This window comes from Cervus elaphus, chromosome 14, assembly GCF_910594005.1.
Source record: "Cervus elaphus chromosome 14, mCerEla1.1, whole genome shotgun sequence".
In the NCBI taxonomy this organism is placed as follows: Eukaryota; Metazoa; Chordata; class Mammalia; order Artiodactyla; family Cervidae; genus Cervus; species Cervus elaphus.
This window is the reverse complement of record NC_057828.1, coordinates 18164192-18185019: the sequence shown is the minus strand read 5'-3', so window position 1 is coordinate 18185019 and position 20828 is coordinate 18164192. Positions and strand designations below refer to the sequence as shown.

Genomic DNA, 20828 nt, shown 5'->3' with positions numbered 1-20828 from the left:
TGTAAAACATTTGGCATGCATATATACAAAGTAGACTTTAAAGCAAAGTTTATAGTAATTCAAACTCCAAATTTTCTTGACTATGGCTGTTTTTAAGAAGTATGTGTTATGTACTTTATTTTAGAAACCAAACATTAATATCTCACAAAATGCAAACTTTTTAGCGGAATATAATGAAGAATTATCAGCTGCTTAGGGAGGAGAAAAATGAAGGCTTCCGAAAGCAGAACTTCGAAGTACCCTCTGCGCCATGAGCCTGTGGGCAATGTCAAATAAAGAACTGGTTCTAATTGTTTAAACAAAGTGATTCTCACTTCAAATAGTGCCGGAGAGAAGCAGCTTAATCTTGCACACTGTGGAGTTTGCCTCCAAGATGCTACGAATAGGACTTTTATTTCCAGAAAGTTCACTTAAGTATTAAGATAGTTCTCTGGAGCTGTCTATATTGTTGATAGTCTCAAAACTGACTATAAGCCAGCAACCCCATTGAGTTCCAGGGGAAAGGGAACTTGGGGGTAACATGCAATCTTTCTTGGAAGACTGTTTAAATGCCATGAAGATGGAGTAGGAGGTACTGAAATGACAGCAGGACATGAAAACAAAGGAACAAACGTCTCTTATTTGGAATACGTGTTACACTCAAGACTATTCCCCTTGGCTCTTGGCTTCCTTTTCCTCTGGTCAGAGAATAAACAAATTTAAAAGAAGGAAAAGACTATGCTATAAGGTTTTACTTAAAACATACAATAAACTTATGACCTGTCATTTTGCACTTTTCTCACACACATCCAAATAAACCTATACACACAAGCCCACAGAATTTCTAAAAGGAGCAGAGCCTTTTGATTCTGTTAATATTATCAGAAGCAACTACCTACAAAGAAAGCCTCTATGCTTTAAATTTGGATCACTTTCCTGTATAGATTGTGGGTTGTAGAGAGCATTCTCTAGGCAAAATTTTATGGTGACAAGTTCTCTGATTGTTCCACATGCTCTTTTATCTATGAGGAAAAAATAATACTATGAAGGGCAAGCACAACACAATAACCCCACAGATTTTTATTGTTTTAATATTGTTTTTTACTCTGGCTAAAATTAAAGACTTCTATGACTAGCATATGAGTGTCTCCCCTGGTGACTCAGATGGTAAAGAATTCACCAGCAATGCAGGAGACCTGGGTTTGATCCCTGGGTCAGGAAGATCCCCTGGAGAAGAGAATGGCTACCCACTCCAATATTCTTGCCTGGAGAATTCCATGGGCAGAGTAGCTTGGCAGCTACAGTCCATATGATTGCAAAGAGTTGGACACAATTGAGTGACTAAGCATACACACATGACTAGCATATAATTGATATTTTATAAGTAAGTATGAATTTGCCTTAAAAGATTTGTTTTCATTTAACATCTATCAATATTTAATAAACTGAACGATCATGAAATCAGTGCTGCAACTGAAGGTCAAAGTAGAAACTTTATAGATAAAGATAAGGACAATTTAGAGCTGGGAAAACTAAACCATAGTCTACCCCAAAAGTTAGGTGAAGGAAAGAGCATGAGAGAAAAAATAAATTTGTCTACTTTGAAATTTGTTTGGACGTGGCCTGTACCCAGGAGGGTGGGCACACCATTTTTTTTTTCTTTTTTATCCCCTCCTTGAAAATTCATCTTGCTGGCTTCCTTGAATCAGAATCCAGTGAAGTATGAGCTACACTATACAAGAAACAATGTGTTTCTTACAACATTTATACCATTATCCTTATGACAAATTTTATTTTGACTATGAAACACATTTTGCATAAAATTCACTACCATATTAGTATTGACATGTACATAAAAATGATATTTTTATTTACAAATAAATATTTATTTAAGTGTCTTATGTACTGGGTACTTTATAATTCCTCCATTTTTCACATTTCTCAATAATACATTGAAGATGTCAAAATATGAAACTCTTTATAAATTTACAGATTCACTAGCAAATGCCTATGAGTCATCATGGAGTGTTTGAAACACACAAAAAAATAATAATAAATTACTTTTTTAATATAGAAATGCAAAGAAAATTAATATCCTGACTTTTCCATACAGTTTCATATGAAATTGCTCCTAGCAAATTCCCTTATATTAATATATAAAAGCCATTCTTAATTAAATCACAAATTCTGCAATCTTAAAGGATTTTGGAGGCCATACAGTAAGGTCCTTTTAATAGCTGGGATACAAGTTTGGATGCAGTAACATAAGCCAAATAAGATTGGCTTCAATAACCTTCAGTTTCATTTTCTCTCAAATATGAGTACAACCAACCAACCAAAGCTAACTTCAAAGAGATTAGATATCACTAATACTAGTATGTTTTCTCATATCATAGTTTTTAGTTCTAACCATCACATCTGCATTTTAGTTAGGGAGAAGATGAAACATATATTCTTCTTTCTTTAATGCTTCATGCATTTCTTCCACTTATATCCATTTGTTATCCATCCAACGTTCAAGGGAGGCTGAGGGGTTGGTACAACATGTGCTTTGCCAAAACAAAGGGTTGCATTAGAAAAGAAAGAGAACTAAAGGAAGAAGGGATGTAACCTTTCTGTTGTTCAGTCTCTAAGTCGTGTCCAACTATCTGAGACCCCATGGAGTGCAGCACACCAGGCTTCCCTGTCCTTCACTATCTCCCAGAGTTTGTTCAAATGTCCACTGAGTTGGTGACGCCATCCAACCATCTCATCCTCTGCAACCCCTTTCTCTCCTGCCCTCAATCTTTCCCAGCATCAGGATCTTTTCCAATGAGTCTGCTCTTCGCAGCAGGTGGCCAAAATACTGGAGCTTCAGCTTCAGCATCAGCCCTTCCAATGTATATTCAGGGTTAATTTCTTAAGGATTGACTGGTCTGATCTCCTTTCAGTCCAAGGGACTCTTCAGAGTCTTCTCCAGCACCACAATTCAAAAGCATCAATTCTTTTGTGCTCAGCCTTCTTTATGTTCCAATTCTCATATCCACACATGTCTACTGGAAAACCCATAGCCTGGATTATATGGACCTTTGATGGCAAAGTGATGTCTCTGCTTTTTAATATGTGGTCTAGGTTTGCCATAACTTTTCTTCCTATGGAGCAAGCTTGCTTTCTAAGTAGTGATCATCTTTCTACTTGATGGTTGAAGCTACTTCCACACTGATTTGGAGCCCCCAAAAATAAAATCTGTCATGATTTCCACTCTTTCCCCATCTATTTGCCATTGAATGATGGGACTAGATGCCATGATCTTTGTTTTTTGAATGTTGGGTTTTGAGCTAGTTTTTTCAATCTCTGTCCTTTCCCTCATCAAGAGGCTCTTTAATCCCTTTTCACTTTCTTCCCTTGGAGTGGTACCATCTGCATATCTGCAGTTGATATTTCTCCCAGAAATTTCAATTTCAGCTGGCAAATGTGAACGTTTACGACAACTCCACAATTTGTCTTCTAGTTCTGTTAGGTCCTCATGAAATCATATACAAGCCCTTGTCCTTTGAAGTAAAAAGCTTTTGCTTTACTTTCACAGGCCACTTGACTGACTCCCTTGAGTCACTGAAGGCTGGCTCAAGAGTTAATAATTAGGAATATGAAGATGTAGAAACAAAGAATAGCTGTTGGGCTGGGAAACTGGGAAACATTTAAGCTATAAGTCCTTCCTATAGCACCATCACTGTACTCTTAGTTCCCTGGAAAATATAGATAAAGGCTTGACACACATTCCTAAGTTGTTTTTTACAGGAAGCAGACCGCTCACCAGATGAAAACTGCTGACTGAAAAACAGATCTTAGACTGGTTGAAACCAGAAGGCTGATGACATGTGAAACTTCCCTTGATGCCAACCAATTAGAGAACTGTCCACGAGCTCATCACGCACCCTGAAGCCCCCTCCCTCACACTGTGTTTAAAACCCCTTCCTTGAAAGCCACTGGGGACTTCAGGTCTTTTGAACATGAGCTGCCTGTTCTCCTACCACATGTTAAATTTTGGTGTAGTAGCTAAGACTAATATCTACAATTATTCAAGAAGGCACTGCAATTCTCATTTGTCCAATAAATCTGTGCAAAGCTATAAAACTACAGTTTGCAACAGATTGCATGCAGAAACAGCAGCGGGGATTCAATTATCTTCTCAAGCCAAATATTAAGGAAATATGCAAAAATCATTAAAGTTTAAATGTAATATATGTTATTAATAATATGTAATAAGCTTGCTTAATGTTCTTTAAATTGTATTAATAAATGCATATTTTAAAATCTCTGTTTTAATTTTACTATGGTAAATAGATTTCCATTTATATATACATATATATGTAGATTTACAGCTTCCATGACACGAAAGCTTTTCAGATTTCTCAATAATTGTTATGCATTTGAAAGAGTCTTGAGACCAAACAGGTGTTAACTTTCAGTCAAGATCATCAGAGAATTTCAGCAAGAAGATTTATCACTAAAATAACAGAAAACAACTACACTTAATTTACTGTGCAGAGTGACTCATCAAGAATGGTGCTTAAGGCCATTAAAATGGGCCAGTTGAAATATACCCCCACCTCAAATTTCTGGTTTTTGGTAAGGAAATAATATCTTTGCCTCTATAATTATTCTTGCTCAAGTTAGCAGTAGCCTATTTAAAGCAGGTTTAATCAATTTTTTCTAGGAATAAATAATATACTATGTAAATAATATGTAAATAATGTAATACCACATAGGATATATCCAAATTTATATCTATTTTTAAAGAAACAAAAATCATCACTTGATTGCTGACTATTTATTTATTAATAGAAGATATGAACTATAAACCCTGATCACTTTTTTGAATACTCAGAAACTAATTTAAGATATCCTGATAATGACTTCAAATTTTTTTCTTTTCTGTATTTCTATTGTTTATAAATGAAGAAATTACTATTTTTCACAGATTTTCATTTTCTTCATGAGCCAAACAAAATGTGATTTTTTCCAATACTTAACAGTTAAATTTACTCTACATCGTTGCTTTTAATGGTATGTATTTATGGTTCTTTATTAGTTGTTTAATGTACCATTGAGACTTGGCAAGTACCATTAAGACTTTGGAAAGTACCATTAAGAGGATATCAAGGCTGTGTATTATCACCCTGCTTGTTTAGTTTATATGCAGAGTACATCATGCAAAATGCTGAGGTGGATGAAGCACAAATTGGAATCAGGATTGCCAGGAGAAATATTGATAACCTCAGATATACAGATGACACCACCTGTATGGAAGAAAGCAAAGAAGAACTAAATAGCCTCTTGATGAAAGTGAAAGAGGAGAGTAAAAAAGCTGGCTTAAAACTCAACATTTAAAAAACTAAGATCATGAAATACAGTCCCATGACTTCATGGCAAATAGATGGGGAAACAGTGGAAACCAGTGGATGACTTTATTTTTGGGACTCCAAAATCACTGCAGATGGTGACTGCAGCCATGAAATTAAAAGATACTTGCTCCTTGGAAGAAAAGCTATAACCAACCTAGACAGCATGTTAAAAAGCAGAGACATTACTTTGCTGACAAAGGTCAGTATAGTCAAAGCTATGATTTTTCCAGTAGTCATATATGGATGTGAGAGGTGGACTATAAAGAAAGCTGAGCACTGAAGAATTCATGCTTTTGAACTGTGGTTTTGGAGAAGACTCTTGAGAGTCCCTTGGACAGCAAGGAGATACAGACATTGAGGGGCTTCCTTTATCTCAAGAGAGTTTTATGACATGTTGATGATATTTATTACTACAGGCAAATCACGTGTTCATACTTCATTTTTACTGTTTCCAGGATATATTGAAAATGGATCCAGATTTTATTTGATTTCTATATATTCTAGATTGATATCTATTTATATCTATTAGATTTAAGAAGTGAAGGAAACCAATTCCAGTGAACAAATGTTATAAGACAAAATTATTGGAAGCACAGTCAGAGGCAGTATCTCATATATGCATTAAAAATGCATTATTATAAAAATAAAATTAAAACTAAAATGCATTAAAAAGCAAGTTTATCTAAGGTGAAGAGGCACTGTTTTGCAGGAAAATATCAATGAGAAATTGTAAATTGGGATTCCAAGAACACTAAACCAAATTTAAAAAAAAGTTTATAGAAAAATTTCAGTAAAAAGGGGGCATATCGAAGAGAATGGGGGGTCAACAAAGAGAGAAAATGTCTGGATATTCAGCAAAGGAGATGGAAAAAGGAAATAGGCTAAAAAGGCATGAAAAAGAACTAAGGGGAAAATATGATTGAGAAGGATTTTTATACATCATCACTGTATGCCAGATGTTGAGAAACAGCACTCACAAAGATTTCTCCCCATGAAAGTGTTAAATATCTATTTTCCTTGCATGAATTATAGAGTGGTAACTGTTTGCTGATGCATAAGGGACACAAAGGGTCATGCTTTGAGTTTGAGAAGGAAAAGTTGAATAACAAAACTTCAGAAAGAGACGTACACTAGAGAGTCAAATAAACACAGGGGTTTAAAGGACACCTGAATTCTCTATCTCCTGTTGGGTTCACATGCCAGCTTCATCGTCATACACCATGGACAGTATTCTTACACAAAAGAAATGGCTGGCTAGTCTCCCCGCCCTCACATCTCATAGTGTTACTGGTAGAGACAAAACCAACCTGATACAATATAAATGCTATCTCTTGTCCAAATTTACATGTTGGAATCCTAACCCCTGAAGATGATGCTAATGGGAAGTGGCACATTTGAGGGTCGCTTAGGTCATGAGGATGGAGCCCATGTGAATGAGATGCGTGCTCTCCACTAGAACCCCATCATGATGGCCCCTAGATCCTGGACTTCAGTCCCCAAAACTACGAACTGTTGTTTGTGAGTCATCCAGTTTGTGGTATTTTTTGTTTATAGCAGCCTAAACAGACAAAGACACTGTCTCAGCTCCATTTGGAAGAATGAGGGAGGGCATTTATCTGCTTAATGGAAAAACAAAACAGAACATGATACGCATATTGTAACAGGCAATCCAATTTATGTAGAGTGGGAAACATTTTACATAAAGTAATAATTCATTGCTGTGTGTGTTCAGAGGTTGAACTAAAGTATTAACAAAAATATCACAGAGCACTCATCAAATATTGAGCACTTGTCTGGGAATGTGAGAGCTATCTCTAGAAACTCCAGCCGAAAACTAAGCATTCAGATTTCTTGAAATTCTGCCTGTATTTCATCTTTTCAGCATTCCACTGGGCAGGGTAATTCTTCCCAAATACGTTAAAATTTCCACAGTTTATTTCAGCATTACCAGATTCCCTTTATCCTCCCCCACCCACAGATACTGTTCAGATTTTCAGCTTCATTTTCCTCAAGTGTTCATGTTGTTTGTTCTTCCTCTCAGTTCATAATCATGTCATTTTGGATTGGACTAGAAGTGGAGATCATAAGAAGAAGGAGGAGAAAAATGGGAAAGCTGGCTGAATCCACGAAATTATACAAATCTGCATTTGGAGACAGTTTGAAACGGCACTTCAGTTAAGATCAGTTTGATATGTAAGATTTTAGATTATTGCTATGGAAGTTATATTAGTTAAAATGCGTATGTATATAAGTATATATTATATATTAAGGTATATATAATGTATAAATCTATATATAATGTATATATTTGCATTTAATGCATGGACACAATACATAATATATAGCATATACACATATATTAATATGATTGTATATGAGTTATTATTAATAAAATATTCAGTATTAACTCACAAATACCTGAATTCAAGATCCAGTCTTGTTCTATATGTTTTCCATATGATGGATACTAAAGTAATAACTTTCTTTCCTTAACATAACATGTACTATATTTATAAATTTTTCAATGATATACAAGTTAAATACTTTTAAAACACTTGATAGCATTTTAAAAGACAGAGAATACATATTAATGTTATATTAGAGCCCATGTTGGCAAATTTTTTCTTTGGAGCCAGGCAGCAAATACCGTAGGGTTTCAGGAGCATGCAGTGGTCAATAACTGCCAATAGGGTATGAAAGTGGCCACAGACAATATATAAACATACGGGCATGGCTTTTTTATTGATGCATATTTTCATATAAATGCATATAATCCTCACCCATCATACTATTCATACTATTCACCCAGAATACTATTCTCCTTTTGATTTTTTTTTTTCAACAGGCTGATACAAAAATTGCTGAGGGATAGATTTGACCTACATGCCAATTTCTAACTGCTGTCATAGAGAATATATAGGAGTTACACGACACAACTCTCAGACAAAGAATGACACAGACCTCAAGTCATCCTTCTCTGTGATGTTAGAGAAGTGATTTCATCCTATATCACTTTCCAATATTGATGAAGAAGAGATCACTTTGCAAAAACGTTTTAATAAAATTTTAGAGGTTAGTTGCAGTTTGCATGCACATCAACTCCATGAGCCAAGACAGTACATTGGTAGCTTGAAATTGACCATGGTGGAAATATTTCTACCACAAAAATCAGTAAATGTGAATAAATTAGGTTTTCTACCCCTAGAGAGGTGATTGCTAAGCCTTTACCAAGAGACTTTTAAATATATTTCTATGGACCCTTGGCTGCTCTGTGAATAAGACACGACAGCACAAAATAGTGTAGTTGAGGTGCTTTCTAGGAATATTACATGAATACTTTTCAATAATTGTTGCAACTATTGTTCTTTAATGAAATGAATATAGCATTTGTACTTATCTCAAAAATTTTTGAATAGCAACACAAGTTGACTATCTCAAAGAAACCACATGATCACAGGCTTTGGAATTCACTTCAGTAAGGAAAAGCATTTTGATGTCATGGAATTCATGAGAGGGATACTAGTAACAGTGCGGAGCTGCCACCTGGAGAGAGGGCCACACTTTACCAGAAATAAAGAGTTACACGCTGCATTATGGAGGAAAAAAACAAAACAAAACTTCAACTGCCCCACCATTATATAGGAAGAATTAAGAAATACTGTTAGTGAGATACATTTTGTTGGTCTTATTTTTCTTTGTTTATGCTTATTTTTCCAGATTTTAGAATATCAGATATTGAAAGCTAGTTCTGAGAGTCGGACAAGTTTAAGAGGAAAAAAAAATTCCATAAAGGAAGGGCAAAACACAAAAACACCTGCTAGAAGTGAATCACTGATATCACTTATTCACTTTCTCTTTCAAAAATTTCTGAAAATACACCCCACAAATTCCCAATCTCTTTTCCACTGAATTCTGCTAACAAACTCTAGTACATATTTATATTTTTTGTTTCCCTAATGTAATTTTATTACATGAAAATCTATTAAGATGGGAAAAATAAAAGCAAAGCAAAATCTCACATTCCTGGTAAAAGAAATACAGTGATGAAGAAAAAAAATCCAAATTCAGTAAAAATCTAGCAAGTAGTCTGTATTTTTTTTTAATTGTGTGGGATGACAATAGAACACATAGCAATTAAGCTAAATTGAAAAAAAGCAAGTCAAGAAAAAGTCTGAACTATCTTTGATTTATTTAGTTTAAACAACAAATATTTAGTTCTATTGCTTTTTGAATTTGTTTCAAGTAATGCATCTATTATACTGCCTATTTATTTATTCTGCACACACCTAACTTGAATTCTTGCATATTTTTCTTAGAAATATCGTACTTTGATGACACTTATGGATGTTTAATTTTTATTTATTTTTACTGGAAATTAATGTGTCTCTTTTGACATATTTTATGCCACTATTTGTTTCCTTTTCAGGTCCATTTTCCACTTATCCCTTAAACATATTTCCTATGATATTACATTCAGATCTTATGATTTCACATGCACTGATGTTTGCCATCTTAACTCTCTCAAATTTCCCCTGAGCTTCAAATAGATAATACATATATTATACATATATATATAATCTCCAGTTGTGCTTGATTAAAAGAACACTTAAAGTCAACAAGTTTATAAGCAAACTCATCAGTTGCTTCCATCTCATTTTCTCATATTTCCTTTTATGTTTGAGGATAAGATCATCTATTTCAGTGGTTTACAAACTCTAGCTCACACAGGGAGCATAAAGTTCATTGCAATTAAATAAGTGTCTTTTTCAAGCTGTAATTCTCTGTTAGGGAATATTTACTTGAAGTCTGTGGAGAAGGCAATGGCAACCCACTCCAGTATTCTTGCCTGGAAAATCCCAGGGACGGCGGAGCCTAGTGGGCTGCCGTCTATGGGGTCGCACAGAGTCAGACACGACTGAAGCGACTTAGCAGCAGTGGCACTTGAAGTTTGCAGACAGATATATAAAAAAATATCTTATGCATGAAGTAAATAAGAAAACTTACAGGAAGTATAAAAGAACAAATCTTAATAGTAGTGCTTAGATAGTAATTTACAGCAGTGAATGCTCACATTAAAAAAATGAAAGCTATAAAGTCAATAACCCAGTTTCTCTCTATGAAACTAGAAAAAGAAAATTAGAGCATCCACATAAAGCAAATGGAAAAAAAAGAAATAATAGCGATCACAGTGGAAAATCAAATAAAAACAGAAAAATAATAGAGAATATAAAGGAAGCTAAAAGTTAGTGTTTGAAAAGAAAGAAAATTGACAAACTGACCAGACAGACAGATAGACAGATCAGGAGAAGAGATAGACAAAAAAATGAAAAGATATCCCAGATACTGGAAGGAGATATTTTTATATTAAACAGTTTCTAAAGAATGGGCATCCAAATATATAAATTACTCATACAACTCAATAATGCAAATAAAAAAAGGCAAACTAAAAGAGGGAAGAAAATTCACATAGATATTTCCCTGTAGAAGGTACAAATTGGACTATAAGCACATGCAAAGATGTTTAGCATCATTAGTCATCATGGGGAAATGTAAATTAAAACCACAAAGAGATATCACTTCACAACTGCTGGGATGACTATAATCAAATGTCAGATAATAACAAGTTTTGGTGATGATGTGGAGTAATTGGAGCTGTCACTCATAGTAGGTGGGAATATAAAACATTAGAGCCATTTTGGAAAACAGTTTGCCAGATCCTCAAAATGTTAAAGATAGGATTATCTTCTGAATAGTCAATTTTGTCAATCCTAAAAGAAAGCAACCCCAACAAACCATTTGGAAGGACTGATGCTGAAGCTGAAGCTCCAAATTTTGGCAACCTGATACAAGAAGCTGACTCACTGGAAAAGACCCTCAGAAAGATGCTGGGAAAGATTGAAGGCAAAAGGAGAAGGGGGTGGCAGAGGATGAGATGGTTAGATAGCATCACCGACTCAATGAACATGAATTTGAGCAAACTCTGGGAGATAGCAGAGGATAGACGAGTGGCATGCTACGGTCCATGGGGTCGCAAATAATTGGACACGACTTAGTGACTGAACAACAACAACATATCCAAGAAAATTGAAACATATGTCCAGATTAAAAAAATAAAGCATATGTGAATGTTCACAGCAGCATCATTTATACTTGACAAAAAGTGGCAACAACCCCAAGTCCATCAAATGATTAATTGATAGGTAAAATAAAATGTGATATACTACTGATACATGCCACAACATGGGTGACCCAGAAAGCACTATGCTATATGAAAGAAGTCAGTCGCAAAAGACCACATATTGTACAAAATGTCCAGAATAATCAATCTATGTAGACAATTAGTAGATTAGACACATCTGGAGGGACAAATAGCCGAGGGATGGGCATGGGAATATGGGGCTGAAAATGCATCCAGTGAAAATGTTCTCAACTTAGATTGCATACATGTTGAATATGCTAAAATCCAATGATTGTAAAGAATGCCAATGATTTATTTTGAAATTGAATTTTAAAATGTATAAACTTTATTTTTTTTCAGTGAAAGAAATTTATAATTATAGATTTCTTAATAATGTAATAATCGAGTCAAAGTTCAAGTATTTTATAATGGTGATACTAATACAAATACTTTAATGATTTTTTTTTCCTACATTTTTCCTTAGCTTTTCCTTTTATTCATTTTCAACCTGCTCGTACTAAGTAAATGCAACTTTTAACTGCCTTGACTGATCAATACATTCAAAACCTGGGCTTCCCCAAGTCAGTTCAGACACAAGTATTTGAAGAGTTTGTCATCATTCATATAAATTGTTTGAAACTTTCACAGCAATTTCCATACATTCATGTAGAATGAGATTTATGGTTTTATGAACATGTCAAATAAAATTTAGATGCTTTTATTTAAAAGTTACATTTGAGAAGTTTCACTTTTTATTCCTGCTTACTTCCTATGCTTACAATGTAACTAGGTTTTTGTGTTTTTATGTTCACTGTCACACAATTATCAGCTGATCACCCTGTACAACAAGTTAGAATAATGTCTTGATTCTCATGATAAAAAAATAAATAAATAAAAATTCAGTCTATGTGGTTGGTCCCATTATTGCCTTACTTTGGAAAATAACTGCAATTAATCATTTTGAGACTTAAGACAACATGTTTTCAAATCATCTCTAAAAATATGAATAACACTGTATTATGCATATTACCACACCTCCATTCAGAAACTCAGTAGAACTGTCCTCGGTTGTCTGCATTACTGCACTGGTCTTACCTTTGTCTCGGCAGGCTGATGAGGGGTTGTTTATGACACCTTTTGCTAAGGCTAAAGAGCTTGTGTACAATTTTCTGCGCCTTCAGGAAAAGTTGCTTCATGCTGTTCTCCAGTTGTTCATAGCGGCGCTGAAAATTAGAATCCATTGTCCACAAATGCATTATGGTAGATGTGTTGAGGAAATAATTCATGGGTAGCCTTTTCATAAAGAACTTGAATTCATCTGAAAAAAATGCCAAAATTCAACACTTTAATAATAAAATAACCATTTTTCCTCTTCTCCAAAGTATAGTTAGTATGTTAATGCTGAAACAAATGCAATCTATTCTTCTCTGTGTGGCAAATTAATAGCAAGAAGGTAATTTTGTATGATTTAGGATTATTTTCTCTTTTGTTCCTCATAAGTTAGAACAAGAATACTCATAGAAAAAGGTAATTAAAATAATCGTTCTCAAGCAAATATTTGGGGTAAAAGTTTAACTTGAACTTAATTTTTCCATGTTCTCCTTTTGATGATAAATGAATTTGATGGTGTTGAATTTTTTTCCCCAACATTAATAGTCATTAATCTAGCTTTTATTTCTGGCAATAGCATTAATCATCTGTTCTGAGTATTGTTTATTAAATCAATATTTTCAGAAATTATCCTTAAATCAGTATAGGAGAATACATGGATTATCATTACTAAATGTTTGCAGTGGTTGAAGATATATTATTTTGCAAGTGATATAAACCATATTTTAATCACTATTCTACCCACAAAAAATTTACATAGTATGCATTAAACCTCAGTCTGTTTGTGCCTTGATTTCCTTGCTTGTAAATGAGATAGAAAATTTTTGATTATAAAAATATCATTTTACTTTAAATTTTTATGAAGTTGCAAATAAATTGTTTTAAATGGCAATTTAGTTAGTTGTAAATATCCAATTCAAAAATAGTTATTTTCAAATAACCAGTTACAGGTGTTAGTGTTTACTTGAATTTGGACAAAGTATGTTCAGACTGATTCCTTGGTAGAGACTGTCTCTATTGCAGTGTTTCCAAACCTCCAAAGTGAGTGAAAGTGAAGTCACTCAGTCATGTCCGACTCTTTGCGACCCCGTGGACTGTAGCCTACCATGCTCCTCCGTCCATGGGATTCTCCAGGCAAGAGTACTGGAGTGGGTTACCATTTCTTTCTCCAGGGATCTTCCCAACCCAGGGATCGAACCCAGGTCTCCCTCATTGGAGGCAGACGCTTTAACCTCTGAGCCACCAGGGAAGCCCCAAACCTCCAAGCTGTCACTAATTAAAAAACATGTCATTCACATGGGAAAAGATAAGCTACATTAATATACATATATATTTAAGGCAATTAATTTATACATATTTTACAAACCAGGGCTATTTCAATAATCAAACCCAAACTATTTCATCAGTGATGGAAAAGGCAACTTTTAGACAATTAACTGAAAATTATATTCATGAATATTGGGTTGATACTTTTTCTAGAGCACATAAACACAGAGTTCTGGCATGTTTTGGATGTTAAATGTAACCAGAAGAACAAGGAAACAAAGGAAAACCAGGACTTTTTATAGTAATATTCATCAGGAAAGAGTTTTGAGGATATATCCATTTGATATGCTTCAAATCATTTTTTTAAGTAAGCAGAGTATAAATAAGAGATGCATTTTAAAATTCCAATTTCACAGTCCTCTACATTTTGTTTGGTCCCATATGTCTCCTTTGACAAATTTTCTCCTTTGAATAAAAGAGTTGGGGCATGGAAATTGGAAAGCATTGCCTGGATTATTCACAGAGCAGATGCCACTACTTTGCAAACTAATCATTCATTTCATTTCATTGTCATCTTTTACTTGAACATTTCTGATAAGCTTTTATTGTTTCATGGGTTTGCATATTTTAATTATTTTTATTGTTATAGTAGTATTATGAAAGTTTCTAAATCAGTACATTTTATTCAAGTTAAAGACTCTATTAGTTTATTTATTTTATCAAAGTGGATGTAACAGTATATGCCAGCTGAAAACTGGCACTATATAATTTTTAAGAAAGAGTTTTAACATGACATTTGAATAATGACTTCATTATGAAGTCATTAAGAGTCACCATTGACAGTACCCAAAACATTTATCGGACACCTGTTGTGCACAAAACATACAGCTATTTTGATCTCTGAGTGGGAATATGAATAAACCTTTCATCTCATTTTTTTAAAATGACAAATGACATGTAATAGTTTAAAATGCTAAAATAGCATCTTCTCTGAAATTCGTTCTACTTAGAAATCAATAGAATGTCCAGAAATATTCCTCTGGATATTTTTTCAGTTAGTAAAATTTATGTTTACATAACATGAAAATGAAATTTGAATGATACATTAGAATTATTATATAAAGCTCCAGATTCACATAACTACAAAGAGAAAATACAATGATTAGTGGACACAACAGTTAACCCTATAATAATGTCCAAACCCATGTAGAAGATAAAGTGCTCTTGCTTTTAAAATGGCAACTAAACAATGACGGTGGTGGTTTAGTTGCTAAGTCGTGTCAGACTATTGTGACTCCATGGACTGTAGCCACCAGGCCCCTCTGTCCTTGGGATCCTCCAGGCAAGAATACTGGAGTGGGTTGCCATTTCCTTCTTCCCAACCCAGGGGATCTTCCCAACCCAGAAAACGAGCCCAGGTCTCCTGCATTGCAGGCGGATTCTTTACCGACTGAGCTATGAGGGAAGTATAATGACTAACCATACTTCTTTGGGGAAATAAATTTGTAAAAGAAACAAAAATTAACATCATATAAAAATATCCTAGGAGAAATGCATTCAGTATCTGGGTTATTAGCGAGAGATTAATCTGGAAACCCCTGTTTGCAAGATATGTATCAAATGAGTACTTTTGCTCAGCATAGTTTTGAGGACTATGAGAAACAAAACAACAGCAATATCAGTGGTAATAAACATCCTGTATGTCAGTCAGTCAGTCTTCTTCACAAAACTAATTCACATGAAGCAAAAAATAATACAAAAGCAGATACATGATATTAATGAATTCTGTGGAGGCAAAGAGAATTAGCATAGGTGACATCTTTTCAATAAATTATAGAAGACTAGCTAGGCACCATGTTGATGCTCAAGATTACTACTGCTTTTCCAATAAAAATGAAATCTTTTCTAAAATAGCTGAACAAGGTTTGTTGCTGTTGTTTTTTCCTTCTCCTCTAAAACAAACTCTAGTTAACACCTGATATCTAGTTAGTTAACTTTGAAATGAATTCACTGTCTCTCTGGTAACACGAGTTCTTGCTTTGGCAGGAACTCAAGTGCAGTGTTTTAAATATTAACTCAGTCCCCTCAACAATCCTTCATGTAAATTTTATCGGCACAGTTATGTATGTTGAATGCAGATGACTTTTAGTTTTGTAACTCTAATGTCAGCAAAAAACTTTTATTTTTGCTACTGCACTTACATATTGATCGCATGTATTTATATATGTATGGACTTTATTCTCATGCCTCACAGTTGAATTAAATAGGTAAGAGTGAAGAACGGAACGTTTTTGGATGTAAAAGGACCAGCCATAATATGTAGATCCTGATCTGTGCTTCTGCCTTCATTGATGAGCATGCAAAGCATTGACCAGTGTATTGATTAGACATTTTCACATATTCAGAACCTCTGCTCAGAACAGCTTTGGAATATATTTCAAAGGTGTTCTAAAGCACTCTAAATTTTCTAGAGCTTTGGGAGCACATAATTTACTTCCTTAAAAGCATAGAAAAGCAATCAGATTTTTTTTTATTTTTATTATTATTTAGAGATGATTTCTTGAGTTGCAAAACCACCAACATATCCAAAACAGAAGCTGCTGCCGTTAGAAAGTAAGACTAGGGGTGGGCAGGATTCAAGGAGGAAATTTGTGCTTTTATGATTTTTTTATTTCATATGAAAGTATTATTCTACTAAAGTTTAAATAAATATTGTTAGCCAGTAAAAATCATAGCAAAAAATACTATTAATTTGCCAGTTCAATATGTGTGTGTGTGTGTATATATATATATATATATATCTTATATTTCAGACATTTATATAAAATGCTATTATTTGATGACCTGTTATTATAAAAGTAAAAGCCTACTGGCTCACATTCTGTTTTTTGTTTTATGTATCAACTACCAAATTGGTACAAAGTACCTTTTCAGTAGAAATTACAATGCAGGATGAATAATAATTTTAAATATTATGAAAGCATAGGAATAGTCTTACTCTAATAACAAAATATTGTACAATGTATAGCAAAATAAGGAACATGGACACAGAATATCTTTAAATGAAAGGATGTAATAAGCAGAAAAGATGTGTATCAGATATACGTGAAGAATCCATGAAAACATTTGTTTTTAACCAGAACTTAGCTGTTCATTTCTCATGAGAAAAATGACTTCTCATTTTGAGATTACTACTGGTCTAGTTCTTCATACATGTCTCTCCTGTTTATGTTTGTAAAGAAAGAAGTTTTAAATAAGACATGTTAACAATATATTCTATTAGCACAAAATTTTCTGTGATCAGTAAGTTAATAAAACAAACATTAATTCCTTATACTGAATGCAGTACCTTATCTATAAATGAACACATGTCAAATCTAGTCTGTTTTTAAGACTGGGTTTTTATTTATTAGTTTGTTTAGTTTACAGTAGGTTTTCACCTAGGCTAAGTATTACCTCCAAAGTTGAAAAATAAGCATCAAACTCTACCATTGAACTTCAAAGTTATTGCTCACTCAGAGCCACTTCTAATAAAGTTGTTTCTTGAGAATCACAGTTTCCTAGAAAATAGTATGGATTCATCTGTCTTCCTCTGATTTTCAAAGAGAAATATCTACCTAGGAATAATTTAATTTCAACCCTTGACAATACACATATGCAATATTTAAAGAGGCAAGACATAAAATTGAGAAATAAATGGGAATGTGAGTAGGAAAGAAGGGCTGATGGGGAACAAAGTTGAGACAGAAAATGTAGGCAGTGTCCTAAATGGCAGAAAGTTACTAATGACTGAAATGAAAATCTGGCCCTTGAGGAAGCACAATGAATAGGCAAAACTTTGACTCATCGTATAATCCTGATTAGAACTGCTTGTTTGTGATTTTTTTTTTTTTAACTTTTATCAAGTTTTATTTTTCTCCAAACATATCCAAGGGACTACTTCAATCATTTGTACCAGTTTAACATTTTCTCACCTTCTACAGTAAATCACTGATAGGACTTTGAGTGGCCACATATCAATGCAAGTCTATTCAAATCTTTCTATAAACCATGGGTATAGAGTTTATACTGAAATTGACAAAATACTAGAATGCTGCATAAAATAAATGGCAAGCCTGTTCAATAGTTTGTGAACTGGCCAATTTTATGAGGCCACAAAGTGAGGGGTTCACGTGGGCAAAAGTCAGAAATAGAACCTAATTCCTTAGTAGCTGGCCTAGAAATGTTGTGCTTTTCCTAACCGTTTTCTTTTTCTCTGAAAGATACGTCATATTTTTATGTTAAAATATTTTAATGCAGCAAGACCATTAATCTGTCCTTCATCAGATTGCTCTGTTTATGAACCCCTTTCAAAAGTTTGAAAATTTACCCAGCACTTACCTCTACAATTATAACTATAGTTATCTCTATAGTTATACTTTATCTCTATAATGAACTATTATTATAGAACAGTCAAGACCCAGGTCTTCACATTCCCTTGCAGCTACAAGATGTAGCTATATCATCTAAGATAAAGGAATCAAGTGAACAGGAGGAGAGTTTGGATTCTATTGAAGTGATAACAGAGGATGCCTAGATCAATTCTCTAGGGAGACAGTGCTTACAGCAGAAATGATAGCATTTGCTGCTATTGGATGATCAGCCACTCAAGATGGTTGTCCTCCTGCTCTCTGTCTGTCCTCTGCTTGACCACCACCTGCTTCATCTACACCATGCTCATACGATTGGCCTTCCTATGTATTTGCCCCAGGCTTCAGCTAGTGACTATTCTAGTTTTAGATCATAACTTCAACTATTCTTATCAAAGGGCAATAAGGGACATGCCCCTCTGCTGGTTTCCTTGGCAACTGATAAGGCAACTTGACATCAATTCCCTATTGCTGGTAGCCAACCCCTGCCCACGGGAGCAAAGAAGGCCACCTTGTGCTACCCCATTGCCCACCACACATGGTGAGGTGTTGATCAAGGGTCTTGCTTCAGATGTGTAAGCTCTACCCATTCATTAAACCATTAATGTTTCTGTAACTGACTCCAGGCTCTTTCTTCAGTCTTGAAGGTGGGCAAGTGCAGGCCTTAAAGGCCTATGGGGTACAGCCCTTTAGAGATCTAGACTTCAATGCATTCAGCAATGGTGATCTCACTAAATAAGTCTTATGTAAGATTTTTTTTTTAATTTGTCTCAACCAGGTAGTACAAGTATGATTCTCTAGCTTTCTTGAAGATTCTATATGCTAACCAATATCCTTTAATTGATTCCTTATCAGATTGGGTTATCTAGAGACTGATTTTCTTACTTTCATCCAAAAAAAAAAAAAATCTGGGCTACTAGAGGTACTGGTATCATAAGTGGTTTGGAAGATTCTCCATGGATAATAGGAGACTCTTTCTGGATTTGTTGGGAAAAAAGACTTTTTAAATAAATGCAGTATTCAGGGTGGATGTTTGACAATAGAAGTACCACTTGTGTTCATCTAGAATGAAGAGCTTGTTGAAGGCACATTTGGGACCATGTGCCTATATAGAACTGAATGAGGAACATAAAAAGTTCTAAGACTGAGACTGACTTGGTTACTACAAATAGAGATGGCTTGCTTAAAGAGCTCAAAATCCTACATTCTTTTTTTCTCAAAGCACAGAATGCTGGAGACTTTCAAGGACTAAAAGAGATCTTTTATCTCTTGCAGCTGTAGGGCTTCAAAATAAATTTGATCCCAAGACTGAATTTAAATTCCTGCCAGATCTGTTAAAGTTAGAAAGAACATTTGAAGGGGTGGGAAACTGGGAACTGGAAGGTAGATTGGGGGAGGACTGGGATGAACTCAGAGTACTCAAGAACACTAATGCTCACTTTCCTTGTCCCCAAGAAACAGCATCTTCTCTCCTGCCTGATGGACTAGACTGTCTTGCTTCGAGTCATTGTAATGATTTTAATCAAAGGAATGACCGTCATTAGGAAGCAAACTTCATCATGTCCCACTTCCATCATCCATGATGTCCCAAGGGAGATTATTGAAAATATTCTGACTTTCCAGTTGTTATCAAAAATTTGCTGATTTTCTACTGGAGAAAGAACATTAAATGCATTGATAAAAGGAATGAATGCATATTCAATGAACATTATATTCTGTAGGATGGGGACATCTATTTGTGGGAAAATCTGTGTGAAATTGGATGGTAGGCTCTGGTTTTAATTCAGTTCAGTTCAGTTCAGTTGCTCAATCCTGTCCGACTCTTTGCGACCCCATGAATCACAGCACGCCAGGCCTCCCTGTCCATCACCAACTCCTGCAGTTTACTCAAACTCATGTCCATTGAGTCAGTGATGCCATCCAGCCATCTCATCCTCTGTCATCCCCTTCTCCTCCTGCCCCCAATCCCTCCCAGCATCAGGGTCTTTTCCAATGAGTCAACTCTTCGCATGAGGTGGCCAAAGCACTGGAGTTTCAGCTTCAGCATCAGTCCTTCCAATGAGCACCCAGGACTGATCTCCTTTAGGATGGACTGGTTGGATCTCCTTGCAGTCCAAGGGACTCTCAAGAGTCTTCTCCAACACCACAGTTCAAAAGCATCAATTCTTCGGCGCTCAGCTTTCTTCACAGTCCAACTGTCATATCCATACATGACCACTGGAAAAACCATAGCCTTGACTAGAAGGACCTTTGTTGGCAAAGTAATGTCTCTGCTTTTTAATATGCTGTCTAGGTTGGTCATAACTTTCCTTCCAGGGAGTAAATGTCTTTTAATTTCATGGCTGCAATCACATCTGGTTTCAATTAGGATACAATTAACCCTCTGTGACTGACGCCTAGAAACAGAGATTACACCTCAGAGGCACAGTGGCCATAGGTACTGATGACAAATACATAGGCTTTGAGGTCCTATCGAATTTGTATAATCGAAAGAAAAAATCT

At 34.8% G+C, this 20828-nt stretch overlaps 1 protein-coding gene across 3 annotated transcripts in view; it reads right to left on the bottom strand.

Moving 5' to 3' along the window:
* Positions 1 to 20828, bottom strand: part of BRINP3 (BMP/retinoic acid inducible neural specific 3) — a 454878-nt gene that overhangs the window by 71331 nt on the left and 362719 nt on the right. For all 3 annotated transcript variants that reach the window (XM_043924282.1, XM_043924284.1, XM_043924283.1), the window contains exon 7: positions 12637 to 12859. In XM_043924282.1, coding sequence (XP_043780217.1) covers positions 12637 to 12859 — 223 coding nt within the window. The remainder of the gene's footprint in view (positions 1 to 12636; positions 12860 to 20828) is intronic.